The 25,182-nt window shown below is 41.7% G+C and overlaps 1 protein-coding gene across 5 annotated transcripts in view; it reads left to right on the forward strand.

Annotated features, from left to right (window-relative positions):
• The window catches only part of GCLC (glutamate-cysteine ligase catalytic subunit), a 45,630-nt gene that overhangs the window by 14,742 nt on the left and 5,706 nt on the right, over positions 1–25,182 (forward strand). For 2 of the 5 annotated variants that reach the window (XM_074333090.2, XM_019734673.3), the window contains exons 2-12: positions 8,626–8,738; positions 9,540–9,722; positions 13,499–13,612; positions 15,253–15,311; positions 15,422–15,555; positions 19,979–20,053; positions 20,505–20,621; positions 21,725–21,863; positions 22,315–22,427; positions 22,909–23,001; positions 23,297–23,401. In XM_074333090.2, coding sequence (XP_074189191.1) covers positions 8,635–8,738; positions 9,540–9,722; positions 13,499–13,612; positions 15,253–15,311; positions 15,422–15,555; positions 19,979–20,053; positions 20,505–20,621; positions 21,725–21,863; positions 22,315–22,427; positions 22,909–23,001; positions 23,297–23,401 — 1,236 coding nt within the window. In that variant the 5' untranslated portion in view covers positions 8,626–8,634. Of the gene's footprint in view, positions 1–8,625; positions 8,739–9,539; positions 9,723–13,498; positions 13,613–15,252; positions 15,312–15,421; positions 15,556–19,978; positions 20,054–20,504; positions 20,622–21,724; positions 21,864–22,314; positions 22,428–22,908; positions 23,002–23,296; positions 23,402–24,475; positions 24,645–25,182 lie in introns of all 5 variants that reach the window. The other 3 variants (XR_016020304.1, XM_019734675.3, XM_074333091.2) reach the window with 3 other exon arrangements.

Here is a 25,182-nt window from a genome sequence, read left to right on the forward strand (position 1 = left end):
CAGCCCTGCCATCCGGGTCTAACTCCTGAGCGGGGAGCCCTGATGCTGCCTTTATGAGATGTGATTATAAAAGGATTTCTGCTCAGAGTCTTGTGATGGTGGAATAGCAATGAACTTGGAGGTCTGAATCACTGTCGCCCTGCTATGGGGGCATAGGTGGACCCCCTCCGAGCACAGCAGTCACTTTGGAGTTAGAATTCCTCAGGTTTAGCATTGGCTCTCAGTCTCTTTAGAAAGCACCCCCCCACCACACACACACACCCATACACTGTGTTGGGTGGGTTAGTCTACCACCAGTTCCTAAGAACTGTAACCCTGAATTTCTCACATTTCTCGTAGGCAGTCCCTGAATTGAGGCCAACCTCATTTATAAACACGCCTCACCAGGGAACGTGCTTGCTGCCTTCTTTTGCTTGCTTAGCCATAGGCGTGCATCAGGCCCTGAGCTGGGCTCACCCCACCTCCAGCTGAGCACTGCAGACCAGATGGTCCAAAGCAGCTTCTGTCTGGGGACCAGGATACCCTCTTTCTTGTCAGCCACATGGTAACTAGGACTCTGGCAGGGGAGCCTGTTCTCAGGAAAGAGCCAAGGAATTCGCTTGTCCTTAGAGACCGAAAGCTCTCGTGCGAAAGTACAGGTGTGTTGCGGTAAATAAAAACTACCTATTGCAATATTATTTCTTCAGGAGGAAATGTCTTCTGGTTTAGGTTTAGGTTTTTCCATTGCAGAGTGTCTGTATTCAGTTGGTGGCCATAGCAAACATCACCGTTGGTTACTTGATGTGATACCCTTTCTGAGATCGTTTGTGTAAGAAAACTGGCTGGGCTCTGTGAGATTTGGTTCAGAAATAAGGTAGGAGTGCCTTAATGTGGTCTTTATAGCCTCCAGAAAATTAAAACTGACACATTCCTGAAGTGTAATGGTGTGGTTAAAATAAATTCAGCCAAAATAATAATAATAATAATAATAATAATAATAATAATAAATAAATTCAGCCAATGTAAATTCAGAGGCCCAGAAATTAAATACCTCATGCCATCTGTGGGGCATAAAAGCAGATCGATATTCAGGGATTTCCTGTGTAGTGAATTCGTATGTCCAGGTGCAATTCCAGGCTTGCAGTTTCTCTTGGGTTTAGTCCAGTGCGTCCAATACAACTTTCTGCAGTAATGGAAGTGTTTGCACTAGCCAGTAGGGTAGCTACTAGCCATAGCTGGCTACCGGGACTTGGGAACTGAGTTTTTTATTTTAATTTTAAATCTAAATAGCCACACATGCTTAGTGGCTACCATAATGGACAACATGATTTTTTTTCTTTAGTGAAAGATGTCATTGTCCCCTTAATGAAATTCACCACAGTTTTCCCAGCACCTCCCATTTTCTTTCTCTGTTTTAAAATCTTAAAATTTTTCACTTAGGTTTCATATCGCTAATCTTGGCATGTGAAAAATTGGTTTTCTCTGTGTGGGCCCAGATAATGATTCAAGGAAGTTATTTCCGCTAATCGCATAGGAAATTCATTGATGTTATGCAGGGTTAAAATTGAGATTAACATATTATAAGTAAAAAGCAGCCTGCTTTGTAAGCTTAAGTCCTAGCCCAGGATGCCAACAAATGCCAGGTCAGCGAGAGGCCACGTTGATTTGGGTTTTTAAAAATGTAAACTTCACTAGAATATACCCTGTGACATTCCATGGTACAAGATAACATTTCATAGTAGCAGGAAAAAGTCAAACTATATCAGATATTACAAGAATTTGCTGTACCTTTAGACTAAGCTGAAAGCATTTATTTTGGGGACATAGGACAGTTCAAAATAACATATCAACAGTTATCAAATATCACGATATACATGGCTGTGCAAAAGTATGTATTACAGTTCCTACTTCACATTTGTCCCCTCAAAGTGCTCAAACATTGCCACATAAATAAATAGCAGCAGTTTTGATACTGGTTATGTCATCATTAGACGTGTCTAATCTGGGAGTCCACCTCACACCAAATTCTGAGCCATGTCCATTGTTATTACATCTATAGTAGTGCTTCGTACTCGAGTTTAACCACCAGTTTAAGCAAAGCTGTTCTCCTGGCCTTGTCAGTCAGGTCTTCCCTATTTAAGTACTGTGTTTCCCCGAAAATAAGACCAAGCTGGACCATCAGCTGTAATGTGTCTTTTGGAGCAAAAATTAATATAACACTCAGCCTTATATAAGACCCAGTATTATATCATATCATATATCATATCATGTCATAATATATAATAAAACCAGTTCTTATGTTAAAATAAGACCGGGTCTTACATTAATTTTTGCTTCAAAAGATGCATTAGAGCTGATGTTCCTGGTAGGTCTCATTTTCGGGGAAATACGGTATATGAAATACCACAAAATGTTGTGAATGTTTAAATTTAAAAAGAATTATTACAGTAAAAGACACTTTGCCATTCATCCACTTCAAAATACTCCCCTTCGCTTTGAACACACTTATCCCATCGTTCTTGCCACTTTCTGAAGCAGTTCTGGAAGTCCTCTTTTGTGAGTGTCTTTAGTTGCACTGTCGTGGCTGCCTTGATGTCCTGAATCACTTTAAGACGTGTACCTTTCATGGTCATTTTGACTTTGGGGAAGAGCCAGAAGTCACATTGTGCCAGATCTGGTGAATACGGTGGATGAGGACACACGGTAATGTTTTTATTTGACAGAAATTGCCGTACCACAAACAATGTGTGACATGGAGCCTTTCCGTTGTGATCACAAAATATAGTGAATGTTGCTGCCAAGTGCCATCCAGTGGGATCTTCAGTACGGGAAGCGTCGCGTCAAACCATAGTAACAGTGTGTGACAAGTTTCAACTTGTTTGGTGCAGTCAGTCGGGTATGAACTACGGTTGAGAGAAGGTGTGTTTTAAAGTGTGCCGTCGATCATCCTCCATCATGACAACACTCCATGTCACACATCGCTTCTGGTATATGGCAATTTCTGTCAAATAAAAACATTACAGTGTGTCCTCATCCACCTTATTCACCGTATCTGGCACCATGTGACTTCTGGCTCTTCCCCAAAGTCAAAATGACCATGAAAGGTACACGTTTTGAAGTGATTCAGGACATCGAGGAGCCATGACAGCACAAGTAAAGACACTCATGACAGAGGACTTCCAGAACTGCTTCAGAAAGTGGCAAGAATGATGGGATAAGTGTGTTTGAATTGAGGGGGAATATTTTGAGGGGAATGAATGGCAATGTGTCTTTTACTGTAATGAATTTTTTTTCCTTTAAACATTCACTGTATTGTTTGATCACACCTTACAGGTAATTAAAAATTTAAGTGTCGCTATGGCAGGCACATTTTTGGATGCTTCACGTTTCGGTGTCATGTTAGATATGGAAATGGATGCCATCCAACTAGATGGTTGGGAGTGCTCAAAAATACTGATCATTAATATTTTGCCATGTGATGAAACAGTCTTCTGGACAGAAAGGCATGGTCGCTAGTTTTAAAACCATTTATAATCTATAGAAGGACTATTGTGGCATGATCTGTGCAGGTGGGGACCAGTTTATCGGCATCTCTGACCAGCCAAACAGGTGATTATGCTGCAGTCAGATGGTGGTCAGGGAAAGCCCAGGGAGCCTGTGGGAGGTTGAAGCCGCGGCAGACCCTCTCCTTTGCCTGGGCAGTCTCTTCCTTCTGGGAAGCCTTCTCACCTCCCAGATGCATCAGGTCCTCCTGTTACACACGCGCATCTCAAGCGCTCTCCCGGTCGTTCAGCTGTATTGTGTTATCGGCTGTGGTTGCAGCCACAGTGGAAGCTTGAGAACAGGAACCACCCTGCCTGGCTCTTCACAGTATTCCTCGCACGGTGCTTTGTTGAGTGAGTGACAAGACAGCCGGGGTAGGGGTTGGCGGCCGCTGAGGTAGAGGGAGGCAGCAGGATGCATTTTAGGCACTGATTTTGTCATCAACTCTAGAGCACTAACCCTCAAACATGGCTGTGGGCTTGTTTTGGAGTTAGTGTAAGGAGAAAACTGGGTCTCTGAGAAGCAACAGGTGGTTCTAGCAGGAGTCAGACCCACAGGCTTTGGCCAGTGGTGGAATGGAGGAGCTGGCCCTGAATACTGCATTTGGCATTTCAGGAGGGGGCTAGGGACAAAGGAATTTTCTCAAAGTATACCCTCCCTAAATAGGGAACTGCCTGTAACTGCTTCTGAGACTGAGAGCTGGATTGTTTTCCTATTTAAGTACTGTTTTCACCTCTAGAGAGTAGAAATTTAACATTTTGTATTTTACAAAATATCTAGCCTTTCCTTAGATTCTAAGCTCCCTGAAACCCTTACCTGAATGGTAGAGTATCAATAAGTTTCTGTTGTTGTTGTTTTAAAAAAGAAAGCTTTGATTTTAAACTATTGGTAAATGCTATTTAAAGACCACGTAAATCCTAAAACTTACTACTGGCTGTTGCCTGGAACTTGAATGCCGCTAGCATCTCTGTCTGCTCTGTGTTCAGCACTGTCCTGGCGACTTACATCGCCCTCAGTTAAGAGTCTTTATTTTTATTGGCCTGATTTCAGATGCACATCCCGCGCCCTGTCCTCGTGCAGACCTGCGTTCAGTGACTCTCGGGGGTCATTGTGTCAGGTTCTGCCCAGCAACACGGTGGGACGTGTAAAGTATCTTTTGAATGTGCCTTTGTCTTTGATTCAACGGCTCAGAGATATAAGTGACTGTTATTCCAGTGGGATAAAATTTAGCTCTTTAGCCTTTCAACAATAACACCTAAAAGATTTTAATTTTCATTTGTAGAAAAATGGAGCGCACATTTTAAAAAATGAGTGTCTGTCACAGTGGCCACTTCTTTTTGTGGGGCCTGTTCTCCCCCCGTTTCAAAAGATAACCAATGGGCACCAAATAGCAGGGTCCCTAAGTTACATTTAGGGCATTGTAGTCTGTATACTGAGACTAGTACAGTGGCTGTTTTGCTACTTCCAGATGATACGTTAATTACATGAATTTTAAGTAGTCACTCTGCAGCCCTTTTGTAATGCTCTTTGGGCATATGCTTTTAGAATTGTGTATGTGTGCAGTGCACGCAGAGAAGGTGATATAACTGGGTGTATAGTCTAAATGCTATTCAAAGTTAGGAAGCTGGTATAGTTTAATATTTGGAATCTGTTGTATACAGAAGGGCCTCTGTATCCTGTTTTGTGATTTTCTCTTTGATCCTATCTTTTCCTCTCATCCTTTGGATGCAGAAAGAAAGTTTAGGATGGGGACAAAATCCAAAAATAGTAAAATAAGTCACTGTGGCTTTAGGTATTTTATACTAGGAAAGCTTACATGTCACTTTTTATTATCACCTCAGCAGCTACGTTACTAAACCATCTGTAGTTTCGCTCTTCAAGGCTGAGTTAATTATATGAGTGCCTGCGTGAACTAGAATTGGAAATAAACGTAAATGTATTGAAGTGGGTGGGGGAAGGATTAAATAAAATAACAAAAAACTAAGATGTTAAGCACTGATGTGAAAAGATCGAGGTGACCATAGGGGACAATTACTTCAGAATGCTTTACAGTTGAGTTTGCAAATGTTCAGGACATTCTTAAGGCTTCTAACTGAACTTAGATTTTATCCAAAAGTGAGTTTGTTTTTCTTGCTCTTTTGTTTTTGTTTCATTTGCTTGATGAAATCATGGATGATTATTTTTTAATTAAGACGTATTTATTTTGTTGCATTTTAAATGCCATTCATTTGGCTGATATTTAAAACTCACACTGAGTTTGAGCTTTCTGTTCTTTTGCTCTTCCCGTGCCTTAGACTTCTGGGCTAAGTGATTTCGAAAGCTAAGGATTTCTATTTCAAAACTCGGAAACTAACAGAGTTAGTGCAATTTAGATTATATGATTGGTACAAAAGTTCTTGCTTATTTTGATAGTAGATAAATGATGGGAACCCAGTAAGCTAGGAAGTTTGTCTCTTCATCTTTCATTCAGGAAGCATGTTATCTGGTTAAGAAGATAATTCCGATAACAGATGGTGCCAGGCAGATGTGTTGGAACAACAATGGAAGGAGGAAGTAACTGAAAGAGGAAGGTTCCTTCTAACTGGGCGAGTTAGGAATGCTACATAGAGCACAGGAGCTCTGGCCTGGGCCTGAGAGACGGGCCAGCCGCTGTGTTTAAATCTGTAACCATAACTGTTACATCTCAGCTACTATGAGACAATGTCAGGCCCACTTCATAAAATTGAGGCATAATTTGAGAGATTTTCAGCCAGCATTCTAACCTTTCCCTGCCTCATATAACTTACATTTTTTTTTTTTTTTTTTTTAAGCTTATCATCATTAACCAAGATTGGCATCCTCTGTGGCCCTAGCAGCAAGGAGGTATGCTGGGCCTTGAGGCCGGCCGGGGCTAAGTTCAAATCCCTGCTCTGACACTAGCCTGGGGCCCTTACTCAGCCTCTCTGCCCAGCTGTAAAAAGGGTGATCATGCCTGCTGTGCATGATGGGTCTGAAGGTTAGGATCATAAATGAAAAGTTCATAGCATAACCTTCCTAATGCTCATTTGGAGATAAATTTGTTTCTCAGACCTGTGATATTTTCATATATCTATCCAGAGACTTAACAGAGTTTCCTGTCCCGTCATGTTTTAGCTATTCACGAGTTGTGGGTCTGTAGGTGCTGTCTGAAAACCTGTACTTAAAGTTGGGAGCAGTTATGGATTCTGCAGCCTACAGATTTCAGGCATTTGACAGTGAGTGTGAATGTACAGGTGCAAATCTCACATTTCTAGTCCGTGTACCTCAATCAAATACTCTTACCCATTTTTTGAACTAAAAAATTCTAACGGAGACACACGAATGGGAGCTTCAACTCTTGATAAGACAACTATCTTATCAGTTCAGGCTACTGTGACAAATACCACAGACTGGGTGGCTGAAACAGACGTTCATTTCTCAGTTGAGGAGGTTGGGAAGTCCAGGATCAAAGGTGCGGGCAGATTCCATTCCAGGTAAGGGCCCTCTTCCTGCCTTGCAATGGCCGCCTTCTCGCTGTGTCCTCACATGGTGAAAGGAGATCATCTTTCTCATCTCTTATTGTAAGGGCACTAATCCCATCTTGAGGGCTCTACTTTCACGGCCTACTTACCTCTCAAAGGCCTCACCTCAAATACCATCACTCTGGAGATTAAGGGCTTCAACAGATGAATTTGGGGGAAACAAACATTCAATCCATAGCAACAACTAATAAAAGTGAAAAGTTTTTTTTTGTTGTTGTTTAAACCTGCCAGGCTATTTCCTATGGTCACTAACATTTTTTCCCCTTTATATTTCTTAGCTGAAGGGCAAAACGGTCTCTTTAACATTACGGGTTCTGTGATAGGGTTGGCTGCTCAAACACCTTCCAACCCAGGGCAGGCGTCGTAAGGGAATAGGCCACACAGGCAGACCGTGGCGCCCCCTCAACAGAGCAGCCCAGCCCTCCCCTCAGCCCTGCAGGACTCAGGCCTAGTGCTGGGCTGCTGGCTGGGCCTTTGTTTTTGAGGCTGGGAATCGAGATTTGCATGTGAATGTCAGGCAGGTAGTGGATGTATTGTTGCTTACCCTTTTTTAAAATTTTACACTTGATCTTAGCCAAAAGGCCGAGAAGCGATTGTTTTTTTAAAATTTTAATACTACCATAAGCCAAACAAAAGACATCTGTGTACTGGTCTGCCTTGTGAGGCACGAGTTGTCTTCTTGTCTTCTTGTCCTGTGTAGACAGTACTCTCCAGTGTTGGCCTGAATGATCTGGTTTCACACCTTTCACTTACGTGTATGTGGGTGATGTGTGTTTTGTTTCAGTCTTAGTGATTCATAAGCCTCACTATTTACATCACGTAATTTCAGGGAACTTAAAGCACGTAATTTCAGGGAAAACAAAAGCAGGTTCTATTTCTACTCTGCCCAGAAAAGTCTGACTTTGGTATTGAACTCTTGATTCTTATCAGAATTCACCAGGTATTGTTCTAAATGCACTAGTGTACCTTGCACGGTCAATTTCATCTGGTTTCAGAGTGGGGAAGTTGTCATAAATTATTATTGAAAAACCAAAACTAAATGGTTGAAACTCCTAAAATAACTGCTCCATATTGGTGTGTTTATGACTGAACTCTCCAATCGTGGGACTTACGTGTGGGATTATTAAGTAGCCTGTCAGTAAGTAAAGATGATCTACCTTGGTTAGAAGGCCCACATAACCTACAGTAAGGCAATTGAGGAAATAAATTTTAAAATGCAACTTGTGACTGCAGTTTACAGAATCTTAGCTTTGAATTACTTCTCTCTTGAAGCACAGTTTGTCAAAATGGGCATGTTGACCTTGCTGCAGGCTATTATGTAGAACGGGAAAGAAGGAACTGAGGGATAAGCCTTCTTGTTCTTAGACAAAGCCATTATTGCCCCATCTTCTCCAGGCTTTCATATTATGCAAACAGTTATTGTGTGCTGTAGTGCAAGCAGATGTGACGGTCTCAAGTTACTGTGGAGCCTTGCCAACCTTCAGGCTTCCCTGCCTTCTCCTAGAGGTCACACTGCGCGCCAGTCTGGACGAGTGTTCATCTCTCTCTCCTTTATTGTCAATAGGTGGAATACATGTTGGTGTCTTTCGATCATGAAAACAAAAAAGTCCAATTGGTCCTGTCGGGAGAGGAAGTTCTTGAAACTCTACAAGAAAAGGGGGAAAGGACAAACCCAAAGTAAGCTGATGTGCTGAAGGCTTGTTTCAGTGTTCTTGACATTATCAGAACCACTAGACTAGAATCTTTCCTCAGATGTATAGGAGTTTAGAACCTAGGTCTGAGTTGCCTGGTTCAAATCCTGTTTCCTCTACTTAATAGCTGGGTAACCTGAGGCACATAAATTTCTCTGTGCCTCATCTGTAAGGTAGGAATAATAATAATAATACCTCATAGGGTGTTGACATTTTAAATCCATTAATATATTAAAGCACCTAGAATAATAAACTCAATATAAAGCCTATTTACTGTTAAACATTAAAAAAAAAAAAATGCAAAGTGTTACTGAGATCACAAACTATGGTGCCAGATAAAACTTGCACATGGGTTTTGTTTGGCTGGCAGGATGTTTTTAAAATATTTCTTTAAGTAGACAAAGAGGTGAAAAGGCGTGTACTCTCCAGTTTGTTTTTCCACTCACTAAATTTCGGTCGGCTGCCTTTGAGTTTGGACCTGCATTTAGTTCGAACTAAAAAAGCCCTTAAGGTCTCCTCTCCGTTCCTGCAAAGTGGATTAGCTTGTCTTAGACAGTGAGTGCCCCATGTGCATTTTCGGTTATTTATAAATATTTTGGACCCAGTACTTCTAACCCTTACATAGTTGAAGCGCTATGAAAAATTACCAGCCTTTGGGAATTGTGAGGGAGTTTTTCACTTCATTTATACCTAATGGTTTCTTAAAATTTTGAGGCAACTTTGTAAAAACTTCTAAAAATTGAGTAGACTGCAGCAAATGAGCCCGCCTACGTTTTCTCCTCTGTAGCCATCCTACCCTCTGGCGACCAGAGTATGGGAGTTACATGATTGAGGGGACACCCGGACAGCCGTACGGAGGAACAATGTCCGAGTTCAACACGGTCGAAGACAACATGAGACAACGCAGGAAGGAGGCGACGTCCTTGTTAAAAGAAAATCAGGCTCTTTGCACAATAACTTCGTTTCCCAGGTTAGTTCCTGCGTTAACATGCCCCACTAGACACTTCAAGCTTTCGGTTATAAAAAGAGCACATCACAACCAAGCATTTGACCCTACAGTTCTCATACGTGACCAACAGGTCATTCTTTCCATGTGGCCTTTGTAACGTTAGAGCAGCAGGCAGCATACATGCTAGCGTCAGTGGGCGGGGTGGCCCAGAGCACTGGTGACAGCGCGCATCTGGGCGTGGGGGGAGGACTGAGAGCCATGCCAGGCGGTGGGGAGGGAGCCGCGTGGCCATGCAGCTCTGACCCGGCAGGCGTGCTGAGTGCGCTTCTCACTGCCCTGGACCGGCTGTGCCCTCACAGGTGTTTGCCTACCAGCAGATGGTGACTTTGATGGCCCATAGAGGGTCCCCTGTTGGAGGGCAGGCATGAGTACCCCCAGTGCACCATTGATATGTATTAACTCTGAATGGGGGTGGGGGTGGGGGGGCGTCATTAGGTCAGGTTTGGCTATTGTGCTGAAAGGAAAATTGCAGATTTGTCATCCAATGTCGTGATGGCTAAAAGTTCATAAAAGTGAATATAAAGTAAGTATAAACAGTGAGATGATATTCTTAGCTTAGAATGAAGTACATAAATAAGCTACAATCATATGTAGGACCTCTACCTAAGAATGCAGTTCTATCGAATCGTCAATCTGATTTATCTTTTCTAGATATCTGTCAGGCTGTGACAAAGTGTGCTTATCTCCTCAGAGTTCAGAAGAGCTTTGGGGATTGGTGCCTATGGCCCGGAACAATCTCAACTGTTTCCATACCTTCTTTTTGTTCCGATGAATGTCCATCATGGACACAGGCACCCAGTCATGCCGTAGATCTTAGAAGGACACTTAAATGGGAACTTTATGGGTTAAACTTTACATAGTCACATCTAAATGGCTGAAACCTGATTTACTTGACTCATCAAACAGTTAGAAAAACCATCTCATGTGCTGGGATTCTTTCATTCCATTTGTGTAGCCCCCCCCCCCCCCGAAGAAAAGTCCCCCGCCAGGTGAAGGTGGACAGGTTTGCTCGGAAGAGAACTGGCATGTTCCTTTGCTCTGATGTTTGAAGGAGGCGGTAGAGAGATCATGCCCGTCATTCACTGAGATGCTTGAGTGCCTGCTCCACGCCAGACCCATGCCGTGAGGGCACGCGGTCACGAGTGAACACAGGCCCAGTCTCTGCCTTCGTGGAGCGAGTGGGAGACACAAAGAGCAATCAGCACCCACAGACCCCGCGAACGTAGAGTCGGGCGGTGCTGTGAGGAAGAGATGTGCGGTAGACAGAGACGTGGCTGTCCGATGGGCTGCACGGAGGGGAAGGCTTCCCCACGGGAGGACGCCGGAGTGCCATCCACAGCTCTCAGAAGAGTGGAGGGACGGGATGTCCTAGGGAGAGCGAGCAGCACGGGCACGGCCCTAGGATGGCACAGCGATGTGGAGCTGCTGAGGACTGGAAGGAAGCTGGCCGGGGTGACCAGGATGGTGCTGAGAGTGAGGAGGCAGGGGGAAAGCGACGCTGGGCAGGTGGCTTGTGGCCCAGAGCCTGCTCACTAACAATGACGGTTGCTGTCCTACAAATAGGAGGAGGCCTCGGGAAGGTTGGGTTGGGCGGACAGTATCACGTTTTTGTCTTGCAGCCCCTCACCTGGGCTGTAGTGTCAGTGGCCATAGGATCAGACCGAGGCTTGTTAGGAGATGAGTCAGGGAGCTCACTCCAGGGAGGTGAGGGCAGGCGGTGGAGATGGAGAAAGTGCGTGGATCAAGAGTTGGCAAAATCAGCAAACCTGGCTGGGGGTGGGGAAAAGAGACATCAAGGCTGCTGGTTAAATGGTTATGGTGGAACTTTAGAATAATAAAGACCCGGAAGTATGTTACAGATGTTACTTGACAACTTTTAGTGAAATGCAAAATTCAATTTTCCCTTTTATTTTGAAGTTTCCCTTTTCCCTTTTTTTCTTAACTTTACAGAGGGTTGTACTTTTTCACTTAACAAACTAAAAAAAAACAAAAAAAACTGTAACACAAACCAGAATTGTTTTATACTTTAAAATTCAGGAATGTATTTTATTGTGGCAGTGGGCCAAAAAGGAAATTTCTTAATAAGTCTAATGTGTCTTTTATCTTAAGTGAGAATGACTCCATATGGAATAGGTGCCTTTTTCATATTTTTGTGAATTTAGCTTCTTTTTCTTGTTATTATGAGGGGAGAGTTGAGATGGAGAAACAAGTTTTATTCTGAAAATCTTTTTAAAAAACATTTTAGTTATTTAGCTGTAGAAGCCTCACCTGACATCCATAGTAAATGATAAGGAAAGTTGTATTTCAGGTTCAAGAGGGAAAGTAGCATTTGGTTCCTTCAGCATAAGGAGTGCGATATTCTCTCTGTAAAGAGGCAGAACTCTGTAGTGTGGAATTCTAGTCCAAAACAATGGTCATATGACTATTTAAATTTAATCAAACCTACGTAAAATGAAGCTTTCAGTTCTTCATTCACACTGGCCTCGTTTCAGGTGTCCCCTGGCCACGCGTGGCTGGTGACTACCTTCTCGGTATTGGACAGCACAGGTATTGAACATTGCCATCAGAGCAGCAAGTTCCATTGGATGTTACTGGTCTAGAAAAAGAGCAGTGCTATAGGAGTCTGAAGATCTGAGCTCTGACTTGCCAAATAAACAGCTTCTGGTCAGCTAAGAATGCCCCAGGGTTCAGTTTGTCACTCTCCCAAAGGACTTTTCCAAAGGTTGCAGGCTCGTAGTAAATAGTGCACGTAGCTGCAAGAATTCCCACGAACCCTGGGAACTATTTTCTAGATAAGATCAGCAAATTCAGTTGCTGTTCAAAGACCTATGTGGGCAGCCAAGAGGTGTGTTATTTTATAGAAGGTAGGGGTTGGAAATAAGGCATGGGTTAGTCTTGGCTCGCAACCAGGAGTTTCCTACCACTGATCTAAAGCCCTGACAAGGGCCCCCCTTATTTTGTTTTCACTGACTTTGTTAGTCTTTGCCCGTCCTCACAGCACACTTAACAATGACCTTCAAATTCTTAACTCGAAGAACTGGTGATGTCACTGCCAGTGATGTGGAATTTGAGCTTTACATTTGGGGATAAATACAGAGCTTCCTTTTTCTGTGTTGGAATTAAAACTCTTCTTCAGGTCAAGCAGATAACAGAGTTGGGTTTCAGACTTCAGAGGGAGATCCCAGGTGTGGATGGGGACACCGGTAGAGATACTACTTAATCTTGAGAGATTTGTGAAGTGACCTGAAGAGGCAAAAAAACATGAGGGGGGAGGGGCAGATCCCTTCCAGATTCAAACCTAGCTTATCAGGAGGTTGGGGGCAGTGGCAAGTGTGCAGGGGTCACAAGATCATTTGACAGTTCAGAGCTAGTGTAGTGAAAGAGGAAGCCTCAGAAGCTGCAGAGGGGAAACCTATAACCCCAATAACTGATGTGCCCGAAGGAAGGAACTTCTGTGCTATGGGTCGTTGCTGTTAAATGAGGAGATGGGCAGGACGTACGTGAGTGCCCTGAGCAGTCGGTAAAGGGCTGGAATCACAAACGAAGATCTTGGTAAACAAGATAAAGTGCAAGGGGGTGGTTGTAAAGGGGCACGGTATTTACAAAATACTTGTGTGCTAGACCCTCTGTAAAGGGGAATAATAGACAAGCTGTATTTTGAACCAGTCCAGGGATGGCAAGGCATAATTAACTCTTGAAAACAAATCCTATCTATTTAGTTCTTCAATTTGTTGTAGATTAGGCTGTCCTGGGTTCACACTGCCTGAATTCAAACCCAACCCAGTCGAAGGAGGAGCTTCCAAGTCCCTCTTCTTTCCCGATGAAGCAATAAACAAACACCCCCGCTTCAGGTGAGTATTCAAACCCAACCCAGTCCAAGGAGGAGCTTCCAAGTCCCTCTTCTTTCCTGATGAAGCAATAAACAAATACCCCCACTTCAGGATTCCTGAATTCTGGATCCTTTTGTAATAACCAGAGAAGACCCCTCCTAACACTAACACACACACACACACACACACATCATTTACATGCTCAGTACCCTGAGGCTGTTGGACTGTTCCTTCTAGTATCCAGGCTTGACTTGCTCATTTTCCAACTCGTCTTAAAGTTATTAACTTAGCCACTGTCTTTTCCTTTAGGGAGCAGTTCCTTTTCAGTCCTAGTTCTGTAAACACCTATTTTGGGAAGCTTTCCCTTAGTTATTCCTGCCTTTCTCTCCCTCTGTAAGTTACCACCAGTATCTGTGATCTACTCATCCCACTCTATATACCTTGATAATAAGGTAAAACATGTACCTCCGCATGTAGTAGTTAGTCACTCTCTACCTTCTAGTATCTTCTCGGTTTGTTGATTTGTAGTTGAATTCTTGGGGGTAAGTTGATTCGGGACCCACGCCAGTCTGATCTTGGCATTGTACCTTGAGTCTCCCCTGTCCTCCTGAACTTAGGCTCCCAACTCGAGTTAGGGATGTCAGGACTTCTCGGTACTGATTTTTTTTTAACAGGTCTGCACACCTGCTATATACAAAGCCTTGGGGGTAGACAAAGATTTATAGACATAGTTCCCAACTTCAAATGTTGTAGTCGCTAAGGGGGAAGTAGAGGTATTCAGTGTAAGAACAGATAATATTTGACAGGTCAAAAGATGGTAGCACCAAAGATCCTCCTCGGAGAAAGGAGGGTGCTTCTCATGGAAAGAATCAAAGCAGACTTCATGAAAGAGGTGGCATTTAAGCTGAGTCTGTGGCAGCACTAGCCAGTAGAATCATAATGCAAGCCACAGATGTCATTTTAAATTTTCTAGTAGCCACATTAAAAAAGTAAAAAAATGCAGACTTAATTTTATAATACATTTTATTTAACCCTATATATCTAAATTATTTCCATTTGTAATCTCAGTATATTTGAAGTATTAATTATTTTTGTACTAAGTCCTCAAAATCTTGTGTTTTATCTTCACAGCATATTTTAATTAAGACTAGCCACATTTCAAGTGCTCAGTAGCCACTTACCTGCTAGCTTCTGGATTAGACATCGCAGATCTAGAGGATGAGTATTAATGCTGCAGATCGAGGGAGGGAGGGAGTAATGAGGTGTTGGGGCTCCACAGACACCTGGGGAAAGCAAGTACAAAGGTTTGGTTAAAGTCTCTGGAGTTAATTTGGGAAGTGTTAGAAATGTAGGGTGAGACCAGATCATGGCCAACTTCAAACACTTGGACTTGCTCTGAGGAGTTACAAGGATCTGGGGAAACAGGGATTGAGCAGGACAGAGAACAGCATTCTTGAGTAAAAGCCCAAGGAAGTGGTATTAATGCGAAGCTTCTTTCAGAGTACCCCTCAGAGTATCTTGGTCCACACCAGTTTTCTGTAGGGTGGCCTCAGAATTAGTTTGAGGTAGGATTTCATTCATTTACTTGTATACGATCAATTTCTTCTTTCACACGATGGACCTTAAGTGATTGACTTACGATGTTTGGTTGTCTGTTTCAGCACCCTAACAAGAAATATTCGACACAGGAGAGGAGAAAAGGTTGTCATCAATGTGCCAAGTAAGTCCTCAGAGAGGTGGTGGGTAGGAGAGATCCTTGCCGAGTTGTTGTTTAAGTCATCGCTCTCACCCATCTCTCTCTGCCTCTCTTTTTTTTTTTTAATATTGCAGTATTTAAGGACAAGAATACACCATCTCCATTTATAGAAACATTTCCTGAGGATGAGGAGGCGGCGAAGGCTTCTAAGCCTGATCATATTTACATGGATGCCATGGGATTTGGGATGGGCAATTGCTGTCTTCAGGTATTGTTTCAAATATACAGAGAGGCAGAGTCCTCGTCCACTCCTGTCCACTAACTTCTTTATATAGCATGTTTCCTTATTAAAAATCTTATTTAGTCAGGTTGACATAGTAGCTAGTATGCTTTTCTGAACGCCACTGAAGTGATTTTAGTAAATTCATTGGAAGCTATCTCTTGACAGAATTTACAGAATCGACAGTTTGCTGCAAAGATGTGCAGTTGTTAACTTAAAATGTGAACTATTCCCAAGGTCACTGTCTCTCTTCTTTCTAAATGCCTAATTTTTGCTGCCATCTAGTGAAGGCCTAGCTTTGAGGTTGTAAACATTGCTCAAGTCTCTTCTTATTTCTGCAAATGAACTCTGAGGGATTTCGTGATGAAGGGAAGGACTGTTTGGACTGTACATTTTTATATTCATGCACGGCCACCTAGCAGTCCTATATTTGCCTTGCCCCTGGCTACATTACACAAGAGGTAGAATAGCCTTTCTGTATTTTCTCTGGTAAAACTTTCCCTGGATGTAATTAGATTACTGGTGCCCCTGGCAGTGATTGTACCCAGGCTCACTTAGGACACGGGTGGGAGAACACAGAACTTATCAGGCAGCCCATCGGCCTGCGTTCAGATTTTGGCTACTCTGGTATTTGGGTAACTCCCTTCAGTTTGTTTTGGCCTCAAGTTTTCTCATTAGTTGAAAGAAAGGTTTATATTAAGGCTCCTTCTAGGTTCTGACTCCAAGCTAATATTTATTTCATTGTTTTTTGTTAACAGAAGTATTTGTTTTAACCTTTCATTTGTTTAAAGTTGTCTTAGAACAGGAGTAGGAATTGCACAAATATAAATTTTCAAATTGAAAAGTTAAAGAAAGAAAGAGAGGCCTTTTGTTATTGTCCACGGAGATTTTATCTCGTTCTAATGACTTCAGCTGGTTAGAAATGGAGTCCTTAGAGGCCTGGAGCATTACCCAGCCTGGTCCCCACGTAAGCGGGCCGCCAGCCTGTGTGCTGAGAAACCAGAGGCCAGAAAACCTAGCATCCCATCGTCTCTAAGAGCTGCAGCGTACTGTAAATCTGTATCCTCTTCATGTATATCTCTGTTGTATTTGTTTTTACAACTATGCTGTCAAAATTGAATGCCAGAGTCAAAGTTTTCCATGCTAAGTGTGTTTTTACATAACCATGGCCAAAGATAAAATTTTTTTCTTGCTTTTCCTCACTTATATAGAGAGTATAAAATATGTGGCTTCCAAACAAACGTAGGCCAGAAAGTTTCCTTACAAATGGTCACACTTAACAAAAAAGAGACCTTTTGACTTTTAACTGCATATCTTCTTTCCTATCTTAATTACAAATATTTCCAAAGAAAACCATTAGGCTCTAGAATTTACAGTACATGGCTTTAAATTAGTATCGGTTCTATTGGAGTACCAATTGCCTTTCCTTGGTTTAATATTAAACCAGGGTGTTTTGCCAGGGACAGCACAGTTGCTCTATTGTAAAGGGCTATTCTTTCCCTTGAAACAATGTATTTATACAAATAAATGTGTCCTGATGATAGGTGGTTAACATTTTTATTGCCTGTAGATAACAGTTTTCCAGCCAATATAAGCTTTGTCTTGGGTTTGGGATTAAGTTTTCCTTTTTCTCAATGGTACGTCCAGCACCCCAGTTTCAATACTCAAAAAAAAAAATTAAAAAAAAATTGCAGATAATGTGAAGTGTGTGGCAGATGAGAAAATTCTGTAGAAATCCCTGCTTTGTATCTCTTAAGTGGAACACTAGAAACTGCTTATTACAGTAAAGCAGAAGAAACAGTTTTAATTAGTTTTTTAAGATTAATGGAAAACTTACTGTACAATAGAAAAAGCATTTTAACCACATTCAAATTCTTGTTTCTTGGGGAGCTTTTGAGGCATCATTCAGTAAGCTCATTCATGCATGTTGTAAGAGGTCTCCCTCCCTCAAGGAAATCATGTGCCTTCAAAGTGGCTTCTAGTTAAATTTTAGATATTTAGGTTTCTACCATCTGTTGTTCATACTTTTTTGTTCCCCTCTCATCAGTTTCCTAGTGACATTGCTTCTCTTCTTTCTATATTTTAAAAGGATACCAGAAGCCAAAGCCATTCACGTATTTATACTGTTAAGATATTAGAACTTTTTTCCTTCCCCCTCAAAGGCATTATCTGTAGCAATGTACAGGTTGGTTTGTCAGAGGCTTTATCAGCTCTAGAGTAAGGAAGCGAGTTACTAAATATATTTAGGAAAGCTAACTCACTTCACTGTTGTATAACTCAACTATTGGATTCCAGGTGCTACTTTTTAAGCATACTTTTCTAGGGTTGACTTTTCCAGTATTTGCCCGTGGATTGTCTAGTATGCACTAGGCCATTTAAGAGAAGCCAGTCAAAAAACTGAAAACAATGCTTATCGTAGTATTTTTTTAAAAAACAAAAGTAACAGACACACACTAAAACACTTAAGAGTGACAAAAAAGAGCCTCAATAAACTTAAGAGATGCCTGTTCAAAAGAATTCAGCTCAAAACATTTGGGGGACATTTAAGGATTTAATCTCAATGCATGTAAATTTGGCCTGAAGGGTCACAGTTTTTCAAGTATCACGCCATTTTATAAAAATAAAACTTAATCATTGCCCCTGTATTCATGGGTGATTTGCCCATGCTCAGGACATCATTGGCACCTTTTTTCCTTCAAGATACTCTATTCATTTAATAAATATTTATTAATTACTAAATATAGTTGTCAGACACTGTTCTACACACTTAGGATAAAGAACGCAAGGCAGCTGGATCCCTCGCCCCCCCTGGGGCTTTTAGTAGTGGGATCGCTACAGATAAGAATGTAAATACTTTGCTAACCATCTCCCATTTCCTCACTTCTCATTTAACCTTTCCCCATGAATGCACAAACTGGTTGCTGCGTTCCCACCTCTTTGCAGAAACTACCCTTCTTCTGGTTAGCAGTGACCTATTTGCCCATCCTTCTCAATCTTTATCTGTTTTAACCTTGAATACTCTTACTCCTTGATGTCTGTGACTCAGCTCTTGTGCATGTTGAATTAATTTGTAATGGTTGGTTATTATTATATTTGAATGAAAACATAGCACTGACATAGAAATTATAGAAGGATCAAGACACAGTAATTTGTCTCAATGATTGTTTTCTATAGTCAGTCACCATACTGGCATGAAATGCCATTGTGATTCGGCAGGTGGATTTGTGACTCAACAAACAGATGTTCTTTGCTTTTAAAAAATGCAGAGTTGACCTGGCTAAAACTGTTGGAACTCACATGTTGGGATTGTAGTAATAAACATCCTCACTAAGCTACTGTTTCAAGTATTAAGCACTTAAATCATTTTTTGCACCAACACTAAATTCAAACTCATTATTAAATAACAATAACAGGAAATGAGAGCTGTTCCCAATTTGCAGTTAATACAAATGTGCTAAGACAACCTCAGTATCCTTGCCCCTTCCACCTCCCCACAGCAAAGAAGGCAGGAATTGTTTTGGTTTCTTGTGGGTAATTGTTTCTGGAGGATTTCTATGAATCATTCTGTGATCTTCTCCTGTGCCTAACTTTTAAGGGTCCTTCTTACCAGTCTTATGGAGACTTCCTGGGTGATTTGCCCATGCTCAGGACATCATCTAAGCCTACTCCCTGGATTTTTCTCCAGTTCAGACTTATCTTCTGGGCACCACCCCGGAGACCCAGCCACTTCCAGAGCTTCTCTGTCTGTTCCTTGGCCTCGTGAGGAAGGGTATTCTGTCACGGTGCCTCCTCTTCTGTCTGTCCTGGGAACACCCAAGCCAAATCCTAAGTCACCCTCTCACTATATATACCCCCCTTGTCACCGGAACCTGCCTCTCAGATTCTGGTGTGCCTCTTCCCATGGGCCCTCAGCTTTTTCTTTGACAGTTAAACAGTGTTTTCACTGCTCTGCCTTCCTCCAGTCTTGGCGCTTCCAGGCTATTCCTCATACTGCCACCACTGAACTTTGAAACCCATCATTAGCATCTCCAAATCCCCTTTGTACCAACATTTACATTCTCCCCTCAGCTAACTGAAGTGAAGGGGAACTTGTCAGACAAAGTAAGCCGGTAGGAGAGGAAATGCCTCACTGAACTTCATCATTTATCTGTCTCTTCTTTCTTGACTTTTTAAATCTTATTTAATTTAGGAACATGGTTATTTATATTAGCTGTGAACGTGATTAAATACCATTTTCTCGGAAAATTCATCCAAGACAGCTTTTAAATAAAACTCCTGTAATTAAGTATTGTCATCAGTGGAATGACTGTTAACCTACCATGACCCTGCATCTCTAATCATCTTTCTTCTCAGATGTTACTCCTGTTAATGATTTTGTCTTGTTGTTAATAACTCGGAATTCTTAAAACAGGTCACGTTCCAAGCCTGCAGCATATCTGAGGCTCGATACCTTTATGACCAGTTGGCCACTATCTGCCCAATTGTCGTAAGTAGAAATTACATCTTATTTTAAATACTTTTTTGTATAAAATAAAGACCGCATGTGCAAAATTTGCTATTTAAGTCCAGTTAAGACTTCATTCAGAAATGAACTAACACAAATAATATGCAGGTTAAGAGCTAACAGACAGAGTGAGCTGTAGAAGTTGACTGTTGCTAGTGAGACATTTCTGTGTTAAGGTGTCAAGTTCGAGTGCAGCCGTCTCCCATCTTACATGTCCTCACACTATAGAGAGGATGATTTGAATGGTTCAGATCCAAGGATGTGAGTCGCTGCTGGGGTATCGCACTATGAGAAAGCAGGCACAGGGGTGTGGTAGGGCTCTGTACGTGATGCATAACTGATTCTTCTTGACCAGAGATAACTGCATGGAGCTTTTTTCCAGCATGTAAGTGACACTCTGAACCTGCCGGTGCTGACTTTTGTTTGTTTTTAGATGGCTTTGAGTGCTGCGTCTCCTTTTTACCGAGGCTATGTGTCAGACATTGATTGTCGCTGGGGAGTGATTTCTGCATCTGTAGATGATAGAACTCGGGAGGAGAGAGGACTGGAGGTGGGAATGATTTTCCTTAATAGCCTTTTCATGTCAAGCAGGTAAAAAATAGAGTTATTGTAACTACTTGCGATTTTGAAGTTCCCCTTAAATTTTTATCTTGAGTGGGTTAGCCTCATATGAGGAAAAATCCATGGGTTATAAAACCTGTCTTTATTTCCGGTCTTTGGCTTTATAGTGTTTGTTTTGGGGTGAATATGTGGGAAACACGGTTTTGTTTGGGTGGGAGTTAATTTTCATCATTCGTTGAACTCTGTATTTGTTTTATCTTCTTCTAAAATCAGTAGTGCAATTTTTTTATATTTTGGAAGTCATTGCTGATGGCTGTTTTTACCAAAAGGCTTTTTGGTGCTACATGAGTGCTTTGTATATGATGCTTTCTGCTGTGGAAAGTGTAATCTGTTGTCAAAGATTTTCTTTTATCCCATATAAAGGGTTAGGGTAGGTTACTGCCTCTTGTTTGCATGTTGAACTGTGACCTTGCATCTCTCCCACCAAGAGTGTGTATCAGAACCACCTGTGGAGATCTTTAAGAAAGATAGACACCCAGGCCCATCCTATACCTAATAAGTGTCTCTAGGACTGGAACCTTGACATAGGGGTTTTTAAAAGAGCCCTCACAAGTACTTCTGATGTTGTCAACCAGAGCTGCACTACTCCTGCTCTGGTCTTTATGTAATTATTCATAAATGGTTGAACATGCTTTCCAAATAGAAATTAACTTTAAAGGAGAAATTATTTTAGTTAAACTTTTACATTATAAAATTTTTTATTTTTTTTTTTTGCTTTGGACCTTGGCCTTTATTTCCCTAGCTTAATAAGAATGAAGGTGATCTGCTTTCTAAAAAATGTAAAAATCTGTTTAACTCATATCAGAATAAAAGGCTACTTAAGTTGCCGCCAGGCTTTTTAGATATAATTTTCCCTAATAATATTTTTCAGGGTCTTATGTTAAGTAAGGTTGGACATTTTTATATAATTATTAAAATATAAAAACATTTTAATATAATTATTTGGGGCATTAGTTTATTTCCAGATCATTTTATATGGCATTCATTCTGTTTTTTGGGGTTTTTTTTGTTTTTGCTTTTTTCCAATTTTAGCCACTGAAGAACAATAACTATAGGATTAGTAAATCCCGATATGATTCAATAGACAGTTATTTATCTGAGTGTGGTGAGAAATATAATGACATCGAGTTGACAATAGATAAAGAAATCTACAAACAACTGTTGCAGGAAGGTGAGCATCTGTGTCTTTTTTCTAGATTTGATTGTACGCCTTTAGTTCTTCAAAACTTTTAAACTTTTTTGCTGACTCCTGGTCTGGTTTCTGTTTTTAGTGTGAAGTCTCTAACTTTTCTTATGAGGCTGCTTGTTCCTAAAGTTTCAAGTTCCAAATACTTGTGAGATCTTCTTGACTTTTAGCAAAAGGAACTTACTTTGGAGGTCTGTATCTAGGTCCCCACCAGTGCCCCAACAGGCATTGTGTAAGTAGCGAACAAAACTCTTGACGCTTCCCCAGGGCCCATAGGATAAAATCCTGGGCGACATGACAGTACTGAACCAGCCATTGCCTAAGCGGCTCGATACCCTGTCTTCAAACTTCCTGAGCTGTCCTGTCTTCTTACTGGACTTAGAGAACAGTGGAGTCTTGAGCTTGGAAATGAGTCCCGTGTGACCTCTCTCTGCAGGCATCGATCATCTCCTGGCCCAGCATGTTGCTCATCTCTTTATTAGAGACCCACTGACTCTGTTTGAAGAGAAAATACACCTGGACGACGCCAATGAGTCTGACCATTTTGAGGTATCTCCTGTTCTTAATGCATTTTACTTCACTAACCAAGAAGCAGGCAGTTTTCTGTACCTGTGAGGAATTAGTAGTAGTAGAAATCTCGTGCCTTCCATTACCCAGTGCAGTAAAGAGCTAAGAGAATTTTTAAACTGGTTTAAAGTACTTTTATTTTATGACTCTTACTGGTTGTAGCTCCAGTTCTAAATGTCTTGTTTGCGTAATGGTGAAAAATTGAAGCATGCTGCATAAAAATAACTTGTTCAGTTATTTCAGTGCTGCTGACATTGTCGCCCAACTTTTGTTAAACACTTGCTGTTTGTTTTCCTAGCAGGTCACGGTCCAAGAAAATCTTAAATTGTACCTTTTTGTATTTGTAAATTGAAGAGTATTAGGTATGGACAGTGAACAGTCTTCCCTTATTAAATGTCAAATCATTTTAATATTTTCCTGGACATATGGAAAGTTGGTTTTATTCTCTGCTTTTTTATTGTAGAATATTCAGTCCACAAATTGGCAGACAATGAGATTTAAGCCTCCTCCTCCAAACTCAGATATTGGATGGAGAGTAGAATTCCGACCCATGGAGGTAAGATGCGCCTCGGCCAGCTCCCGTGCTCTGCCTGCCTCTCCCTTCTAATACACTCATCAGAGGCTCCTAGATTAATTGGAAGGCAACACAAATCAAGTGTGTGCATGTTAAAAGCAACTCTGGAAGCTAAGGACGATGGATTTCTGAGACTAGATTGTGGGCCCCTGGGTTCCAGACCCAGATGAGGAATTAGGAGATGGCTTGGGAATGACGCGATCCAAGGAGGGGTCCGCTGGGGAACAGCACGTTTGTGTGGTGAGGCCATAACTTCTCTGGGCTCCTGCTTATCTAGGTTCAGTTAACAGACTTTGAGAATTCTGCGTATGTGGTGTTTGTGGTGCTGCTCACCCGAGTGATCCTTTCGTACAAATTGGATTTTCTCATTCCGCTGTCAAAGGTAAGACTATGTTTCAGCATAGTGACAAGTCTAAATATCTGTAGATGATCACCTGTTATTCATTTATATGTAATATTTCAAATCTGAACTCATTTAGAATTGTTCACCCGTTAGAACAAAACGCTTCTCCATCCCCTCTATTCTTTTTTTTGATGGGGGGGGGGAATATTGGGGAGCAGTGTGTTTCTCCAGGGCCCATCAGCTCCAAGTCCAGTAGCCGTTTTCAATCTTCAGTTGCATGGGACGCAGCCCACCATCCCATGCGGGAATTGTTGAGAGCTCACGCTCTTACCAACCGAGCCATCCAGCCACCCTTCTTTTTTCTTTTTAAACCTAAGCTTATGCTATAGATTTTGGTACTTGATTGGTGAAGGCTCCTGGGGGGGAATAAAGTGCTAATAGTATTAGGTTGGTGCAAAAGTAATTGCGGTTTTTGCAATTGTTTTAACCTTTTAAACCGCAATTACTTTTGCACCAACCTAATAGTTCTGTACTCAGCCCATTTGAAACAGATTAAGAGTTGCAGTTGAATGACCACTTTAATTCTAGAGGCTTTCAATTCAAGATGATGGTGGAGTGAGTCCCACAAATTGATTTCATCCTGCCCCAAATCCCAAATCCCATTTTGGTTACAGTATTAAAATTAGGGTGGGAGGGAAAAGTGTAACTGCTAGAATGTAGGGAAAGTTCACCTCAGTGGAACCGAACTGACTAGAGATGTTTCTGGAGAATGTAAATGGCATTGAATTACCAGAAACACAAATCAGAGTTAACCAGCCCAGCCAAATAAAAACCAAAAGAGGAGCTTTCTGGAAGCAGTTTCCCAGCAGAGCCTTGGGCCACTTGAGTCAGGGAGGCAGCAAAGAGAAGCCTTTGGTTCCTGTGCCAGTGGGTCTCTTGGCACAGAGAGTGGCTGGGAAGGGCTACTAGGCACAGCGAGGGGTTTATTGAGGTTTTAGGGCCAGAGAAAGGAGAAGTAGAGCAGCCCTGTCACAGCAAGCATGGAAGGAAGAAGAAAACTGCCGAGCCCAGTCTCTGTTCCCATAATACCTTGCTCCCTACTCCCTCCACCAGGGGGTACTCCACCTGCACCTGTCCCACCTACACATGCTGAAGGAAGTCTGGCCGTCAGCTTGTCTCTGCGTGCTCGTCACACCCAGGCCAAAGATACCCATAGAATTCTATGGGCCCATGTTACGTGTGCACCTGCTGGGGAGAGCAGCCCAGCTAAGGGCGAGTCCGTGTAAGCTACCATTGTAAGCCTTTGTTTGCAAATATGAATAGATGTCTGAAAGTCAATAGAAAACTAACAACTGTTAATGGCCTTAAAGAGAAGGGCCCAGCTTGGCCTGCAGAATATATAATCCTCAATGAAACATGCTTAATTCAAAAAACTGGAAAGGGTTCTTTAAAAAATCTTAATTAGTGGCCTGGAGAAATTCTAGAGAAAGGTCACATCCATAAAATAAACAAGCACCATGGACCAAAGAGCATTTGGAGAATAGGAGTTCTTAGAAACAAAGAACATGGTAGCCACACTTGTAAAACTCAGTATATGTGCCATTACAGCAGAGGCTGAAGATCAAAGTCAGTGAATTAGGAAACCAAACTGAGATTTATCACAGCAGGATGACAAATAAATGGAAATTATGGAAAAAACTAAGACATGGAGAATTGTTCTGGAAAGTTCAGTAGTTGTGTAATAACTTAGAAGAAAAGAATGGTCTATATAAAGAGAGGTAGATACAATAATCAAAGAATAATAGGCTTTTCCCTGAGTG

This window comes from Rhinolophus sinicus, chromosome 2 (assembly GCF_057876585.1).
Source record: "Rhinolophus sinicus isolate RSI-liver-muscle chromosome 2, RSI-T2T, whole genome shotgun sequence".
In the NCBI taxonomy this organism is placed as follows: Eukaryota; Metazoa; Chordata; class Mammalia; order Chiroptera; family Rhinolophidae; genus Rhinolophus; species Rhinolophus sinicus.